The sequence below is a fragment of the Cyphomyrmex costatus genome, unplaced genomic scaffold, assembly GCF_001594065.2.
Source record: "Cyphomyrmex costatus isolate MS0001 unplaced genomic scaffold, Ccosl1.0 scaffold20, whole genome shotgun sequence".
NCBI lineage: Eukaryota > Metazoa > Arthropoda > Insecta > Hymenoptera > Formicidae > Cyphomyrmex > Cyphomyrmex costatus.
This window is the reverse complement of record NW_017276039.1, coordinates 596,568-614,904: the sequence shown is the minus strand read 5'-3', so window position 1 is coordinate 614,904 and position 18,337 is coordinate 596,568. Positions and strand designations below refer to the sequence as shown.

The following is an 18,337-nucleotide window of genomic DNA, read 5'->3' as shown; positions in this document are numbered from 1 at the left end:
TAGTAATTTTAAAGCAGACGATCCATACTGCGAAAGCTATTATAATTACTATGCGACAGATTTCATAAGCATCCCCATGCACAAGAAATAATCTTTGTAATCTATCTTCTTATAATTTATCTCTTCGTAAATTTCATGCGTATCTGATATAGAATAGCCCCCCACTTGTTTTTCAAGCTTAATAGAAATCCGTATCATGTTACACTGCAAAAAATTTACGTACAAAATTACAACATTATACTACTATTAAAGATATATATTTATACACAAGTAAGTAAAGTTACAACTTATAAATAAATCTGCAACTAATGTTTCATACATTTAGAAAATAAAAATTATAAATATACTATAATTATATACATCGTAATTAGATTATTGTAATTTTTCGTCTAATATAAAAATGTGTTTCAATTAGAAGTAAATCTATTAATTTTTATAAAAACATAATTTAAGGTATTTCAACTATAAATGGTGATTTTACATATCGTTTCATTTTTAACGCGTGATTAAAAAGAGACACAACATAATGTAATTTTTATACCAAGCATTAGATTTACACATCACAAAAAAACAAAGTAATTTGAAATTAATTAAATTCCAAATAGCAAATACGCATATTTTATTTATTATATTCAATTCCAACATACTAATTCTCTCTTTCCGTCGCTCAATATATTGTCGTATCATCCCCACGCAGCGGCTAATTAATTATTCTTGCCAATTAACAGTCGGCACATCGCTACAATAAAACGCAGCAGAGCCTGCAAATGAGACAGGGAAAATGTAAAAGGCTGGGACTGAAATTTCAGCTACGATAACGACTGAAAATGAAAAGAAAAGAAAAAAGAGTGAGAAGGAGGGTTGAAAAACCCCAGGAAGTGTCATCGCGGTAAGGAGATTTTCCGCTACGATGCTTTCGGTAGCTCCGCAGGCGTTCAGAATGTTGCTCATCTCAGATTGGAAGGCACGTCGTCGTTATTGGAAAACGACCGTGCATCACGGCGAAATAGTCCTGTCAGACGTCACCAGATTGAAACGCGAGAATAACGAGGCAGCGCGATGATGCGTGGTAAATAAAAAGAGAAGTCATCGATTGTGATTACGTAAAGTAGCGAGTTGAAACGTTGGTTGAAAATTCTTACCCTCCAACGTTGAAATGTATAACATGGTTACTGATGTTGAATCTGTAAGATCCACAATTTATGTTAATTATAAGAGAGGCACTACAATTTGAAAATAATTTTAAATAAATACATAAAAATGTCAAAAATGATGAACAATGCTGCAGAAAATTTTGACAGTTTAGCAATCAAGTTGAGCATCTTATATAATTATTTTAATGATCCAATGAAATTATTTTCAGATTTGTATTTATAGTTAAACTTTTTAATTCCTAAGCAAAATCGTCTTTTCTGGATAATGAATTTTAAGGAACCAAAATGAGGGATCAAAAATGAATATTAAGTATATTTTAGCAAGATCCAATTTGCAGATGTAATATAAAGAAAATTAAATTGTTTGACAGTTTTTATAAAGAGGTTTATAATTAAGTGGCTTCAATAGATCTACTGTCAGCTTCGGAGGGATAATTGAGTGGATCTAATAGACCCATGTCAGTTGTTCTGGAAGGTTAATGCCACATTATGTCGACATAATGTTATTACTGTCCCCTCAAGTGATAGATAACGGTACAAAGTTATTCTAACGAGTATTAAAAATAATAAGCGCATACGTATTTAAATATGTACAATATATAATATATATAGATTTTTATTACAAAACGTGAATAAATTACCTCCATTAACGTAGAATAAAAACCGTGAATAAATTGACGAGATACAAATTTTTTAATGGCCTTCAATAAATTTAAACTGAACAAATGTGCATTTATGACATAACGGTTGAACAATCCCCATTCGCGACTCCACATCATTACGTCTGCGTCTATTATCGGTAATTTACACTGAGTGCCGCGCAAACAATGCAAAAACACCACTGTTTGCATTGCCGATTGACGATCGATTATTCGAACTCTTGAAAATTCACGAAACCCGGTCGCCTGCGCAGCGGAGCGTACTGCTTTAACAAAGCGATCCTGGCATCTCTCTCCGGGTCCTTTGGCGGGCTGGGTAATATGGTCCTTCGCGTGGATGGCATTTTGAACTTTCGATCGATTGGCTTGCAGCCCGGCATGACGGAGAGTCGTCTCTTGGCGGGCACGACATCCATTCGCCGCCACAGAAAGTCCACTTCCCCCTTCATCTCTTTCGGCATCAGCTCGAGGATAAGCTGCTGCCTAGCAGCGATGTCGTCAAAGTCACCGCTACGCTCCACGTCCAGCTCATCGACGATCCTTACGGCCCTTTCATAGAAATCTATCTGCGGAAACATTTATGAGACCAGCCCTTGAATTAATACCCCGTGAATGGAGAATGCTTTGCTTATCCTCTACGTCAGCGATTCGATTGTACCGCGTAATGGCGAAAACTGCTTTTCACTAAAGAAGATCGTTACATTCGCCTTTGCGAAGAGGTTTTCCGAAATAGCTTTTTTTAACTTGTTATAATGTGAAAAGGCTGCGGTGGTTGTGCAAATAACGAGAATACGTAACTTAAACGAAAAAGAAAGATAACTTTCGTCGATCATGAAAGGATATATCAGCTATACAGAGTTTCTGCAAGAAGTTTGAAATTGAAAATATATATCAATATTTATATTTATATAAAAATCGATACTAAAATTATATACGTATAAAATAGTTGTATAAATAACATCAAATATTTATTTGTTTAACACATGTTTATAATTCACTTATTGTGTTCTGTTATTGTAATTATTATTATTTTTTATAATAATACTTCACTATAACAATTGATAATAAAAATTGAATTTTTTTTTGTAAAAGTATTTTAAATAATCGTAAATAAGATTATTTATGCAAAATCTTATTGCGATTCACTAATTAATTGTTCTATAAATGAATAAAGTTAAATATAAAAATCTATACAAATAATTGAAATCTTTGTTGTCATTTTTTAAATTCAGGTATTATAATAATAATAAATAATAATAAATGCAATAAATAAAATATGTATTGCTAAATATATGATGTTTTTTTACACAAATGTGCTTTATATGTATATAGTTTTAGTTTTTATATGAAAAATATAGATATTAGCACATTTCCAGTTTCAAAATATTTGCAGAAACAGTATTATGATTGATACATTCTTCAAAATGTAAACAAATCTAATGAGAATAATTTTGGAGAAAATTAACTTTCATTGATTTAGTCAATATAACATGACTCGCGATAATGCACCAATGAGTATATTTCATCGTAGCGCGCCACTAGACTTCATCTATTAAAAAATTCAAAAGATGCGATGGCGCGGATTGCTCTGAAGAGAGGAAAAATTAGTGCAAATTGCTAACGGCGGTGAGCACGCTGGTTTTAGTCGTCGTTTTCCGATACTTTTTAAACACATCCTCTCTCGCGCACGCCACGAACTAATTTTAAATAATGTGCGCATATCGATCGTAAAATAAATTCGACCGCAACATGGCGACGTCGTTACGAATTGGCTTGCGAATTTATGGATTTTATTTTTACCAGACAGTCGATATTAAGCTTTCTGGCATGTGTGAGCGTTAGAAACGCGATGTCTCTCGCCTCGTTCCGATTATTCTGATAAATCTCTATTCGCAGCATCAGATGATCGATGTTCAGGATCCATTGGTCACAATTTGCCTCCCGCGCCATGTCCTGTCCCTTCTTGGCGTAGAATCTAGCCAGATCGAAGCGATGTATGTCGATGAGAAACTTGCAAAATTCATGCTGCAACCAGGCCAGCTCAAGCGGCACGGATGCCATAGCTAATCTCCTGTTCGAACCGCAAATATTGGGGCTATTTTCGAAGTATCGATCAGTTAAATGGAAATTATTACGTATTATATAACAGATTAATCGCGAACATAATTACAACTGCAAATTATTATGCATAAATTATATGACATTCTTAAATTATATAATCTATCTAAAATTATATAAATTATATAGCATTATGTTAAATAGAATAAAGGCAACTGTTAAAGAGCGAGCTCGTCAAATATAAATAAAAAACTAAAGTAAAATATTAATATTTGTGGCTCCATAAATAAATTCATTACAAATAAAATGCCTATGTGATTCTTCGCAATTGTTAGTGCGTAAATTAGATATTCATAAAGTGATAAATACAATTTGCAAACAATTAAGATCTAATAGACAAAGTTAAAAATAAAAATATGTAATCACATTAAACTCTCTCTCTCTCTCTCTCTATTGTTTAACCTTTTGGACTGACAACGTCATTTGGGATTATTCCCTTTTTATTTTATAATATGCTTTTTATGAAACTTAGGAGTAATTTGATAATGCTTTATTTTAATCTGAAGTAAAATTTAATATGAATTTAATATAACATACAATGTAAAAAAATCATTTGATTATCATAAAACTCAGTTTTAAAAAATGTTTATTTATAGCATCAATTTTTCAATTTTCTTTATTTGAAGCTTATCATTGTTACGTAAATAGTAAATACTGATTTTCAAACTAACTTTCAAATTCTTTCAAATTATAAACCCTTAAATTCTGTTTTATAAAGATTACTATTCTTTTTAAATTTGATATTTTTTTAGATATCAAGAATTTCCTAAAACGGATTTCACGACAATTAGATTATTTTTTTTATTTGAAGTTTAGAACTCTGAGACCAGAATCTAATTTAGCGACTCCGAAAATTTTTAGAAAGCAACATCTTCCAGAAGTTACTTTATTAAAAAACTCCGGTCCTCAAAAGGGTTAACGGAGAATGAAATTTGCAGAAATACATAAACGAGAAACCAGCGTTTTGATAAAATCTTTCATCAATGTTGCTTGTAATTTAAAATTCTAATAGCACAGAAGTAAAATGTAAATGTCTACTCGCATAAAAGAGATAGATAACGATAGATAAAAGCGTTTATAAATATTCTAGGGCGAGCTCTCTAAGAACATAGAAGTAAGTAAAAGAATAAGAATTAAAGAAGATATGAAGAAAATATGAAGAAAACACAAATAACAAAGGTAATACGAATACAATATGAAAATAAAAGCTAAAAAGGACGGATAGTTTATGAGACATATATTACATATTCTGCCCTAAATTCTATTTATGAATGATTTATACCTCCGGAACATCTTCAACGTCCTCTTCGAATTCACAGTCGGCATCCACGCGAGATCAATGTCCCGGGGCAACGTTGCAACTCGTATTCCCAAGTGATGCTTCAAGTACCTCGTCTTCATTTCCTCGTTGTCCAGACACGTCAAATTACGCGTGTCGATGTATACCCGTGCCACCGTTTTGTACAGCGCATCTAGGCACTTTTGCTTCAGCGGAAACATCCTGTCCGTGTATGCATCGAAGGTGTCTTTGATATGATAAACGAGCCTGGTAAAAGATCATTACGTCAGGTCAGAATTTCATCAGTTTAAATAAGTTAAAAAATTTTATGAAGAACCTTGTTCACTTTTACATAAATTCTGAGACTTATAAATATATTATACATAATTTAACTAATAAAACTTAGCTAAAATAAAAAATAAAATGTTCTATAAACACGATCCTCTAAGTCGAGGCTGTTCAGAAATATTAAATTTCTTTGAAACATTAAATATATTGACTCATTTGACACGAAATATAAATTATCTCGTAACCTTTTATTTTTTTTTATAACTATATGTCAATGAATATTATTTTATGCACGGAATAATAAATTGTAAGTAAAACACATAGTTATTTTTCAAAAAAGCGTGCTAATTATAATATGAAACTATAACCTTTTTTTCTAAAAAGCAACTACGCCTTTTTTTCACACTAATTAATTAATATGTATAGTAATAAAAGAATGAATACTTTATGAGATATATTTTTTGATAGTCTACTTTAAAACATTACTTTAGTACTTTTATATGCGGAATAATTAAAAAATCATACATCCCACCTAACAACCAACTCAGGCATCTCCCATAATTACTTCGATGATCTAACAAATTATTTCCAGATTTGTATCTAACTATAAATTTTTAGATACTCTTTAGTAAAACTGTTCTTTTTGTGCGTTACTGACTTGAAGAAGGTCGGGTAATCCTTGTTGATCCTCGCAGCTTGTAAGAGGCGCAAGAGAAAATCCGCCTTTATGATGACAATGTTCTTTCGCAATTTTCGCTCCTGTTCTATCATCATTCTGCGTCCCTTCGGAATCTCACGTCGTCGAAACAGGGTAACGTAGAACGGCCGTCTCATACGCAGAAGATCCTGCAAGTACGTCGCGTTACGATAGCACGTATTCACAAGGGTGAGCAGCTCGGTAATCGACCTTTTGCTCGGCGAAGCCACGGTCTCCGGCCGGTTCACAATCTCCTCGAGGAAATCCTTATCGATCGTCAAGTAACCCATATCCATTCTCGCTATGATGCGGTGCAGTCGTTCCATTCGCGCTTGTCGTTGCACCTCAGGATCGTTCACCTTGAATCTCACTTCGTGCTCCGCGATACCTGCGATCATGCAGTCAATCTATGTGTTGTACGTCAGATTATTATTGAAGTAGTTTCAAAGTGGTTATACAAGCATTATTTTTTATTGTTTTCCCTCTGCCGACCATGAAATTTTGCATCTTCCGTCAGCAACCTGGATCTTTGAGCTTCAGTGCAAATTTTTATATATATAGTTTCGAATTATGTAAAAATTCGAAAAGTTTGGCTTACTTATTACATAACAATATCGAAAATGGAACACTATCTGAGTATATTAGAGTATATTTTACACAAATCCTGTAGTCCATTTCGTATTTTACTTATTTTTTTTACAGATTTAAAATTATTTATTAGAATTCACGAATTAAAGATTGACTGTATTTTCGTAATCCAAATTTATCGACGGAGGATTATTACTATTTTATTAAAAAAATGTTTTCTTATTTTTCAAATAACGCACGTAGTAATATTTTCAAATAGATGTTGAGAGAAACGTGACGATTTCTTGGTCATATCATTGAGAAATATCAACCATATATACTTATATCACATTGCAGTTACTTGACTTCGCTTCAGTAAAGCGAGGTCCGATAAGAACCTAGATATTTTCTTGCTCTACCATCATGAAAATTGAATTTCACCTCGTAAAAGTCAGCGAGCGCTATTCCGAGTCGACTGTTCTCTCGCCATCATTCTCAAGTACTCGTTGAGTACTTGCTCGAGAACTGATATCGCGCGAGCGAGCACGATCATTTGCTCACGTTTGCGATACGCACCTGCGAGCTCGTCCTCCTCCTCCTCGAGCTTGCCGATTAGGAGCTCACGGTGCTTCGACAAACGCCGTATCCATGGGTAGAGCAGCAGCAGCGCGACGGGCGACGTGTTCCGGCCGATGCAATCTTCGATGGTCTCGTTTGCCTGATAGACGCCGTGTTCAAAGGTCACCCCGTGCCGCCGCATGCCCTCGTAGGCGTGAACCAGACTGTGACTGAACTCACCGATCTGGAAAAGCGCCTCCATTCGCATTTGCCGCACTTTATAATGGCCAGGATCTGCGGAGAGTGAAACGATGATGCAGAGATCAAGCATACTTTTTCTTCTGCCACTTTTTCCTTCTTTTTTATGAAACTATCGAACGACAGATGATTATCGAACGTTACTTAAGTATATAACACATTTCTTACAGGATAAACGTTATTTGTGATATACGCTATAAAAAAATTATAATTATAACGGGTAATTTTGGGACTTACTTGATGAGTCTTAGCTGTATATTTACATGCTTGTAAATAAAGTTACAACTTACAAATGAAATTATTCTTCTTTATAGTAATTAAACAATTTGCAAAAGTCAATTTACACAAAATTAAATTTATAAAAATATTTACATGATAATTCATCAATAAATTAAGTACAATATTTTTAATTTTATGTTATTAATATGTACGTATAAATGTAAACACATAAATGTAAACATGTGTAATGTAATATGTGTGATTGCCATATGTTAAATAATATTACAAAAATTTGTATATTTACGTAAAAATTATAAAATGTAGATACTGTTTCTATTTATTTATGTTTTCTATTTATATATAATACTATTTCTACGGCTAATATCAAGATATTTACATTTACTTTCAGATAGAAGAAAAACTATTAAAATTTTTGTAAATACTTAATTTTATATTTCTATACTATAAATTTATAATTTATATATACGTCTAACTTTATATACTTTACACTGTAGGCTGAAAATATGGAACGAGGTGAAACTTAAGAAAACAATTCTAAATAAACAAAAAGCCTGAACGTGTTATTATCATAAACGCGCAAAAATAAAGTGGGGACGGTTAATAACTAGGATAATTACAATAGTATTTATTTGCAATAATATATACTATGAAGGTGCTAAAAGAGTATTCTTAATATCTAATTACATTTTAGTTTCTGTTGTTTCTTGCGGTCGTACCTATTTTCATACATTTTTCCGACAGTTTTTCTGCCGCAAAATATTTCGTGCACTTGATGAGCGCTCTGTAGAAACCGATTAATGTTCTCAGATCCTCGACCTCAGCTGATTTGGACGCTTTTTCGAAATAATCTATGGCTAAGAGATATCTACCCAGAGCAGTCAGTCGATAACCCCATTCACGATAAAGTATAGCTTCCCTGTAGACTTTGGGAGCTTCTTCTCCCTTCAACGCCACCGACATGATGATCTATTGAACGTTTTTGAGCAGGGAGGAAGTAATACACCTGTTAGATACACGACATGATAGCAAAAACTAATATTGTCATGAAAATAGCAATAATTGATGATCAATTATCAGAATCCTACGTTTTTTCTTTTAGATAATAAATTTTTTTTATGTATGCGCAAAAATCGCGAGGCTTGTGTTTTATTTTCACATGATTGCTTTTTTCGCGTTATTAAATTTTATTAATCACATTTATGATTTATTAAACGCGTATTATTTCCCGCATTACGTGACACTCAAACGACAGATTGATGGATGGATCATTGTGGATGGAGCGTATCACGTGAAAATAGGTGAATATGAACAACGATACATTGCGACTGTCGCAGATTCCAAAATGCAGCTTTGCAATAATGTAATTTGACACAAGCCGCAAAGTGCTAAATTTGGTTTATCCCAGCACATTCGTGGTTATAAATTAGTAGATCGATAGAGAGAAAATAGCACGGCATAAATTATAAATGTATTTCACTAGATTGAAACACCAACGATTTTAACAATATATATTGAAATTTGTTTAGCGTATTGGTGCGTTTGATATATAATATATCGAAATATATCCTTGTTTTCTTCGTAAAGCATTATTTTTCACTATTTAGTAGCGAGATCCGAAATGCATATGTCTGCAACGGAAAAACAGCGTTGAGATATTTTGCTATTCACGAAACCAGGTCACTTTTCCTCGAGTTTTTCCTCGGAAAATCCTGCATTAGAGCCTACTTGTTTCATTGTCGCGCTCCATTATACGCGACAATTAATGCCACAAAGCTCTTTTATGTAACGTTGTGGTATTTAGGAATGAAAGCGGATTGTGATGAATACTCCCTTGAACTGATCTCCGGAATACTCCAAGAAAACTAGGAACTTTTTGACTGCCACGCTTTACTGCCTCAAAGAGAATATTCAACAGAATATTCTGAGATTTTGAATTCATTATTAAAGTCTTCAACAAAGCAGAAGTTAATTATTATTTTTATAACAGTGATGAAATACGCTAAATAATATACGATTCTAAAATATGTTAGTAAAAATATTTAAAAATGTCAAATATTTTGATTGGTTGTTAGCTTTTAAAGGAATTATATCGTTAAGAGATTGATATAGAATATTAAATATTTTTCAGATTACTATAAGCCGACCAAGACGAATCCTTCTCGTAAACCATCACGGACCATCGGGTTAACGGTGCCCTCGAGATGCGGTGATGGCTTTGTTGTATAGGTTCGCGCAGCTGCACGATCGCAGTGGCACGCGGGTCTTCTCCTTCGTCGTCACTAGGACCGTCGTGCGCGATCCTGAGAGGGACGTCACCAGCAAGGAACTAGTATGCGGTTTTCAGAGATGGGCCGTCGCTTTTTCGCGCGGGGAAAAGGTAATTCAATCAGTGATAACCGGCTATTTTACTTATTGATTATAGAATTGCTAGTTATGAAATCTTTCCTACAGGTTACAAATTTTTAATTAATTCTCAGCAAATATAACAAACAAGAGTAACAAATCTTTCTTTTTACTAAAACAAATCTGGTAATATCAAATGTACTTTGCTTAGCGTATTTATACAATATTTAGTACATATTATCAATCATAATAATAATAGTAAAGGAATAAAGAAGATTATGGATTTTGTTTCACTGAAATAACTCAATAGATATTTATGTGACACAATTACTTTTCGCACAAATTTATTAGCTATAAAGTATAGTACTAATTATGCTATAGGTAAAAGCTTTTTGGATATACATATAGAATGAGAACATAATTTACAAATAACTGAAGAAAAAATACGATTTTGGAAGAGGAGAGAGCTGGATATGAAATACCACCAACTAATATACCTATAATAACTTTACGCGTTGGATGCACACATTTTATTATCAAATTTATTTCAATTATATCATTCGAAAACCGCAGTCAAGCTAGACTGAAGTTACAAAATTAATACCAATTACGTACTTCTCAAAATTATGTACGCACTCGTAAAACTGTCTGCTATCTGCAAAATTGAAATGTAGCTTTTACGACAACGTAGTAAACATTAATGAACAGTGGCCATGTTATAACCAGACTGGGAAGAAATAATTTTGACGGTTGATTCCTGCACAAACTATTTAAAATATCATCGTATTCCACACTCCTACTTATTTTATATAGCCTCCTTTCCTTTAAAGCATAATAAAATAATAGTTATAATTATAATTAATTGTTTGATAATGTTTAGAACAAGAAAATTAGTCGATTTTAGTTATACAATATTAACCAAAATTTGATTATGTGTGTAAAATTATTTTTAATAATTTTGTAACCTTAATTTTTAAAATTAAACATATCAACATTTCCTTAACTTTAATCTTATAATTTGACTCTTACTTCGCCCTTTTTATTGTTATTGATTATTATTTATTATGAAGAGTCCTTGTTATTTTTCAATTTAATGAAATTATTTTACTAAAGCTTTAGTTTTTTTTATTATATGATCTGACTTAATTGTTATTACCGGACCCTTTTTCAGTATTATATGAACGTAGAAAATCTACTCGTTTACATAAATCACTCTCTACTTTTCAATTGAATATTTAATTTATCTCGAAAAATATACGATTAGAATTAAATAACGAGTCCATATTATTCGATATTTATTAAGGTTCTGGGTGTATACTTGGTATGGCGCGGCGCGTCAAGAAACCTCCGCGTATACGTGGACTTCACGTTTACGCTGCTGAATCGGGAGCACTTCTCTATGAACGAGAGCTTTTCCGGCAAGCGCGTCAAGTTTACGTACGAGGCGCCGGCCCAAGGGAACCGCAGTTACATCGCCGTAGCGGACCTCTACAGCCGTAATTTCGCCGATACGAATGGCGAATTTCAGCTGGAACTGTCCATGGCGAACGTGCGGACGGTCTACATGACGGAGGTCAGGATGCCGACGTCGGTATTCTCGGCCGGCCAGACGAAGCCGAGCAAACTGGAAACCGACTATTTCGCGTTCGGCGGTTTCGACTGGAATCTGGTCATCTATCCGCACGGCAAGGATACGGACGGTTGCCGCGGCCAGGACAGTCGCGTGAGCGTCTACCTGATGAGACTGTCGGGCTTCGATCATCGGTGCAGAGTGAGATACAGTCTGGCTCTGGGTGAGGGTGAGCGGCGAATCGACTCCGGACAAATCGAGGATATATCCGACGCTGAGGGCTGTGGCTTCGGATGGCATACGAGGGTCAGATGGTCCGATATCGCACACAAAGGCACACTCCGTGTGTCGCTTGAGATGCTCGAGGCGAGGACCATTTGCGAAGTCGCGGTACAGGCGCTGGGCCCGTCGGTTCTACCGGCTGCACCCTGCTATGATCGCGACAAGCAGGCATGGGCCATCCGCGCCGATCTCAACTCCGACACAGTCAGGCTCCACTTGGTGTACAAAGACATCCATAATGTGCCGAGGAATCATTTAAGGTGCGTATTCTATTATACTTGTACTGTTGAAAATCAAAATCAGAGATTTAGTATAAAATCAAATTTAGATGAAGAATAACCCTATACATACATTTTTAAACGTATAGCAGATTTTTTTTTGTATTAACTTAATATTTTTTTTATATAGAATAGATAAGAAAAATTCTGGTCTGTAAATCAATTATTGTAATCAGTTAGTGCGATTTAAAATTTACAACTGTGAACATTGTATTAACGTATATCAAAATGACCGTTCTTATTGTCTTTTTTTTTCCTAATGGATTCTTTCATAGAATCAATAAGTCAAGTTTGATGAACATTGAGAAGATAATGTTTATGAAAATTTTGAGAAAATTTATGTACGAACACAGGTATGTCAGTTGGTCGGCATATCTGTTGAGAGGCGAGGGACCAAACATCACGGCGATTGGGCTACCCGGCGAACCATTCAGCCGCTATTATGTCCAAGAGTCCGTCGACGAGGGCATCATCATGGAGACGAACGTGGACATGAATGAAGTAAAGGAGAACCATTGTCCATATCTCACGGACAAGGGTCAGTTAAGAATCCGGTTGGAATGGAACGAGAGCCACCTGCTCTTCCAGGCGACCTATCACAAGTACGACGACGTGTGTCGCGTGCACAATCAACAGATGCGACGTGAGATCGTATCGCTACAAGCGGAGAATTACAGTCTCGAGCGGCAGCTGTTCAGCTATCAGAAGAGTCTGGCGTATGCACAGGCACAGCAGCAGCAACAGCAGCAACACCCAAATCAGCAGCATCACTCGGTGGTGGGTCATCAGGGTCATCTCGAGCGATCAGCGTCCAGCGATACTGAATACGCTTGACAAGTGGAACGCGAGTTATCAAAGTCACCAACACCACCGAATTACCGACGCCAGTTGCCGGCAGCGGCGGTACCGGAGGAGGACCAGCGAGTGCATCAGAACCTGGTTAGGCTGATGGATCGGCGGCTGAGTAACGTGCAGCTGCAGCAGCAACTCTATGAGGAGCAGCGGCAGCATCATCGACACAGCACTGGCAGCGGTGGCAGCGGCGTCTCCTCGCCCAGGCGGAGCATTGATCGCAGCGGCCAGGAGTACCGTCGCAGTATCGTACAGCAGCCTAGATCCAGCATCGGCGCCAGATCGAGCAATGGAGGCGGCGGCGGTGGCACTTTCGAGAGCCGTGCTACCGGCAACAACGATCGGTATGCCGGCTACTATCTGGGATACGTCGGCCAAGCGGCGCATAAGCGACGCAGGACCACATTCTGGGAGACGTTGACGGGTTTGGTGTGCTCCCTGGGTGCTCTGGCCTCCAGAGCGGCGAAGATGGCCGCCAGACGGGGCGATCCTCTCTGAGGGTACGGCCGACGGCTGAAGACCCAACGCAATTGCGGGGGTGGGCAAACGCGCGGGAATGTGACATGGAACTCGTTGAGCATGCATATGTACATCGCGTTCTGTCTTATGTATGTCGGTGCAATATCTCACGCCAAGTGGATTTCGAGAGATATCAATGACAGGAGTCACATAACGATCGAAGGAATTGTATAATCCTAACATAAAGTACATGGTTGGTATCTTTTTGCATTCGTTCCTTTAAAAATTATATTTCTAAACTGTATTCTTTCTTATAGTCTTCTAATTTGACAATAGTATAATTTAAACTTCAGTTCATCTACACTTTAATTACACTTTTTTGTTATAATATTGAGTTTCTTAATAATATAGCGAATTATATTGACCAGATTGCAAAAATTCCTTTAAATTTCATAATTCTTTTAATTAATTTTTTTATTATATACCACAGGCTTATATAAAATGTATCTTTCCGCTGTTTCAAAAAAAAAAAAAAAGATACTTTAGAAATGTACAATACAAAATATGCGTTAGACGCGCCATATACTCGCCGCACACAGGGTCAGGCTTTATGCGAGACGGTTTGCAAACGGTCTCAATTTAAAAGATTATTGTACCGGTTTTATGAGACAAAACATCCAGTATACATGTAACGCAAGAACACGGTAAGGAGCAAAAGGAAACCGAGGAAAGAGGATCGTAGGGTGAGTCTAGGGTCGCGTTCTCTTCGACTCTACACGACACACACGAACACGCGATTCTACACGTACACACGCGTACACATGTACACATACACGAATCTATCTACTTGTCAATTTACTAAAGAACCTATTTTCCTCTAAAGACTTTTTTCACCTATTGTGTACATCGCCGTGAAAATAAGAGGATATGCGCGTTGGCATAGTCGCCAAGTCAAGTAACAATACTGTAATTATTGTAGTACGTATATTAAACAGAACTTTAGAGTACAGTCAATGTTACATAAGCGAATAAATACGAGAGGAATGAAAGAAATAGAGAGGAAATAGAAGAAAGGAAAGGCACGAGCCCGCGTGCTTCTTTGAAGGCTCTTAAAAGGCTGCATTGCGATGCGCGTAACGCCATCGTTGTGCAAATTGAGTTCACTCAGACGCTCTAGTCAATTTCGTCCCCTTCAAATTGATCTTTTTACTACGAACATTAAGAGTGTCATTGTTATGCAACTCTCTGCGTTTCCATTCAAGCTATCGCTACTTGCCGTACAAATATTATAGTCGAGAGATTGAGCCGGAGTATCTATTAATTCTAAAATAACATCTGAGACGTATGTGAATTAATACGAATTAAAAAATATATATTTTGTGAACATACATTTATTTCATATTTTCGTAACTGGATATACTTTAATATTTCTTAATATTAATTTTAAAAAAACTCGTTTCTTTAAATCAAGATAATTTTTCGTCTATTTCTATTATACACATATATATGTGAAAAATATAAAAAACCGTGTTGACATAAATTAGTGTTCCAAGAGTATAAATTAGACTTCCAAAGTTCTCGTGGAAAACTTTCTGGCTTTAAAAATTAGAAATTTGAATTTACGGAATAAATTTCTTTTATAACTCGCTTATCTTTCGAGCATTCTAAAGGAACCAATTAAGCGATTTCGTACATTACAGAGTATCACACGATAATTAAAACTATTTAAACTGAGAATGTCGTTCACATGCAGCCTTTAAAGCACAGACTGCACTCGATCGTCTTTCATATTAAACGAAAGCTAAACGATCAGGGTAAAAATATATAAAAGAATAAGAAAAAATAAATGAACCATTATTGATACGTATATACATGGATTGCCGATTAACATTGCTATAAGATGTCCTCAATTGAACGTCCGTCATTCTGCAAGTTAATATAATATTACATAAACAATAGCGTCTTATTTTTTATTTCATAATTTCTTAATATTTTTATAAATACGCTATGTATCACATTATTAATGTCAATTTATTATTAATGCGCATACTTTTGACAATTGTAAAGGCTACAGCATACAAAAAAATTATGTAGTAAAACGTAAGCAATCACAACAAAGACCACAAGCCAATAACGTAAGATGTAATAAATCTAAAATATCAATTTGCTTACTGCTTATGCCTTACTGTTTAAGTTTTCTTGCGTACCATAATTTTTAAATGATGACCTCGGCAATGCTAATCAGCAATCCACATATCGCTGGTAGAAAAATTTTACTGAAATTTCGCGGAAATTAAAAAATGATATTTTAACAAAATTGCTGAAAATTCGTTGAAATTTTACTACAATTTTACAAAAAGATACGTTAAAAATTCAATACAAAAATTTCAACAACCGGTTACACAAATATGAAATGCTTTTTGCTGTATATATTCAATTGTACACAACTTAAATCTTTCATTCGAATACATTTCCTTGGATGAGATAACGTTGAAACAGTTACATCTCTTGTAAACCTTAGACGTTTCTCGACAAAATTGCGTTCACTGTAATTACAGAATTTCGCGGTCTCTCTTGATGGCGTTCTCGTCTTACTTTACTCCTTGCCGTCAGAACGATACAATAATTTCCGCCTTGCTACGATGGTATTTTATCGTACGTGTGAGAACTCCGTACGTTACTGAAATACATAGACATATAAACCATGTACCATCCTCGCAGATATATACGTATATATATATATCTGCGACACCGGCAGGTAACATTTGATCGATACAGTATCACCGGTCCGCACATTGGATGTTCCTCGTGAACACGTATGTACATACACGCTTACGTACAGCCGAAACTGTCCTGCGTCATAATGTGTGTATGTGTGTGTACATGTACGTGTGCTTTCAGGTGATACGTTGCTCACACAGCTAGAAATTCTCTACGGCATCCATAGTATATGTCAATCCATCAGAAGAAGTATTCGTTAACCAGAACCGCTAGCGACACATTTTCGTGTCATTCCTAAAATCAAAGTCACATAAAAAAAACTGTATTATTCTTGACACATTATTATTTTCGCTTGACGTAAAAAGTTTCCTGATCGAGTTGTCAAATTTTTAATGAAAAAACAAATGCAGTTTTTTTAACAAAGGAATTGTCTTGAAAATTCAGCAGTTTATTAATGTTAATAGCTCGATTGCTTCTGGACCAAGTTTGGAAAAAATGTTTTATTAAATAATATAAAATATTTCCAAATTATATAAATTTCAATCTAAATTTCCTAAATTAGAATCTGAAGAACAAGAAGTTCGCTCTTTTTATTGATCAGTGTTTTTTAATCGTGAAATTATTTTATATTTTTGAACATTTTAATCTACTTATTATTAATCTTCACACGAACGATCATGACAAAACATTGTTATCCATATTTCATATATCACGATATTTTGGTTAATTTTAATATTGATAATGGCTGTTAAGAAAGATTGTACAGATAAAAGTATGGAAGTCTTTAATGAAGAATTTTAGGACGACAATGTAAGCGGCTCTAGGAAAACCGTATAACAAAGTGTCAAAATTGCGAAAGGACCAGGCTCGCAATAGTAGTTCGTAACAATACGCCCATATCGCGCACAATCCGTGTACTAGTACTGCAGTCAATTTCATCGAGATTATATCGGTCTTGCTCGCGTCTCAGTGAGAAGATTCCCTCAGCATCCTACGGCTGGGATAAATACCCGACCATTGGAGAAAGCGCTCCTTTCCACCCGAAACTTTCTACGCGAACTCACGTTCGTCGCAAACGTATATAGCAGCAGCAGCTCTGACAATCGCACCTAATCTCATCTCACCACGATGAGAATCAAATGTTTGTCCGCCGACGTGATCTCTGGCGTTTCCGCTTCGACACGTTTAAGGAAATCCTGACAGCGTGTCTCGGCACGCAAAAAAAAGTCGAATTAACATCGATCGAAAATTTCTTTTAAAAAAAAGGCATTAAATAAAGTAATACTGTAATTTAAAACAATCTTAAATTTACGACAGATAATCCAAAAATGTTTTTATAAATGTTGTCACGAGAATTCGCATTATATACACTGAGAGAAAAGTTTTAGGTACTTATATTTGTATATAATTACGTAGTATTATAATTATAATTACTACTACTATAATATTAGTAATAATAACTATATTTATAGTTTCATAAAACATATAGTTTGCACCAAAAATTATTAGAAACATAGTTGTCAATAAAAATGATTGCAGTTACAATAATCTATAATCATTTTTTGAGCCAAACATATAAAATATGATTGCAATGACCATAATTTAAGTCGTAATAAAATTTTTAGTCGTTTTTGGGGCCAACCATACAAAATATGGTTGCTCAAAGAATGACTATAAACTATAGTAATTGTAATTATTTTTATGGTAATAACAAGTATATTTATATTATTATCTTGAATAGAACTTTAGATATAGTTATTATTACTAACATAGCAGTAATATATAGATCTATAATTATACAGTGACTTATTATGAACTGTAATTATAGTCACAAATACCAACGATTTTTCTCTCACAATCAGTATAGAAGTTCCAAGAATTTTTGGACATTTACTCGCGCGTCGATAGCTTCTAACTACAATACTATACTAAGTAACAAGTTTGTGTGTCGTAATTCTCATGGGATACTTGAGAAGTTGAGTCAAGCTCGGATGGAGCTACATACAGCAAAATA

At 35.0% G+C, this 18,337-nt stretch overlaps 2 protein-coding genes across 2 annotated transcripts; one reads left to right on the top strand and one right to left on the bottom strand.

The window, feature by feature from the left end:
* Window positions 1–1,857: 1,857 nt before the first annotated feature.
* LOC108773234 (uncharacterized) lies at window positions 1,858–8,778 on the bottom strand. The gene is made up of 6 exons (XM_018538977.1): window positions 8,535–8,778; window positions 7,339–7,614; window positions 6,157–6,583; window positions 5,214–5,477; window positions 3,614–3,884; window positions 1,858–2,379 (listed from the first exon to the last, which is right to left on the bottom strand). Exons 1-6 carry the CDS (start codon window positions 8,776–8,778, stop codon window positions 2,023–2,025), a joined length of 1,839 nt encoding a protein of 612 aa, XP_018394479.1. The 3' UTR covers window positions 1,858–2,022.
* A 1,219-nt stretch (window positions 8,779–9,997) lies between these two features.
* Window positions 9,998–13,125, top strand: LOC108773270 (uncharacterized). Its single transcript, XM_018539023.1, has 3 exons — window positions 9,998–10,195; window positions 11,465–12,273; window positions 12,645–13,125. The coding sequence occupies exons 1-3, from the start codon at window positions 10,028–10,030 to the stop codon at window positions 13,123–13,125; spliced, it is 1,458 nt and encodes a 485-aa protein (XP_018394525.1). The 5' UTR covers window positions 9,998–10,027.
* Window positions 13,126–18,337: the final 5,212 nt, after the last annotated feature.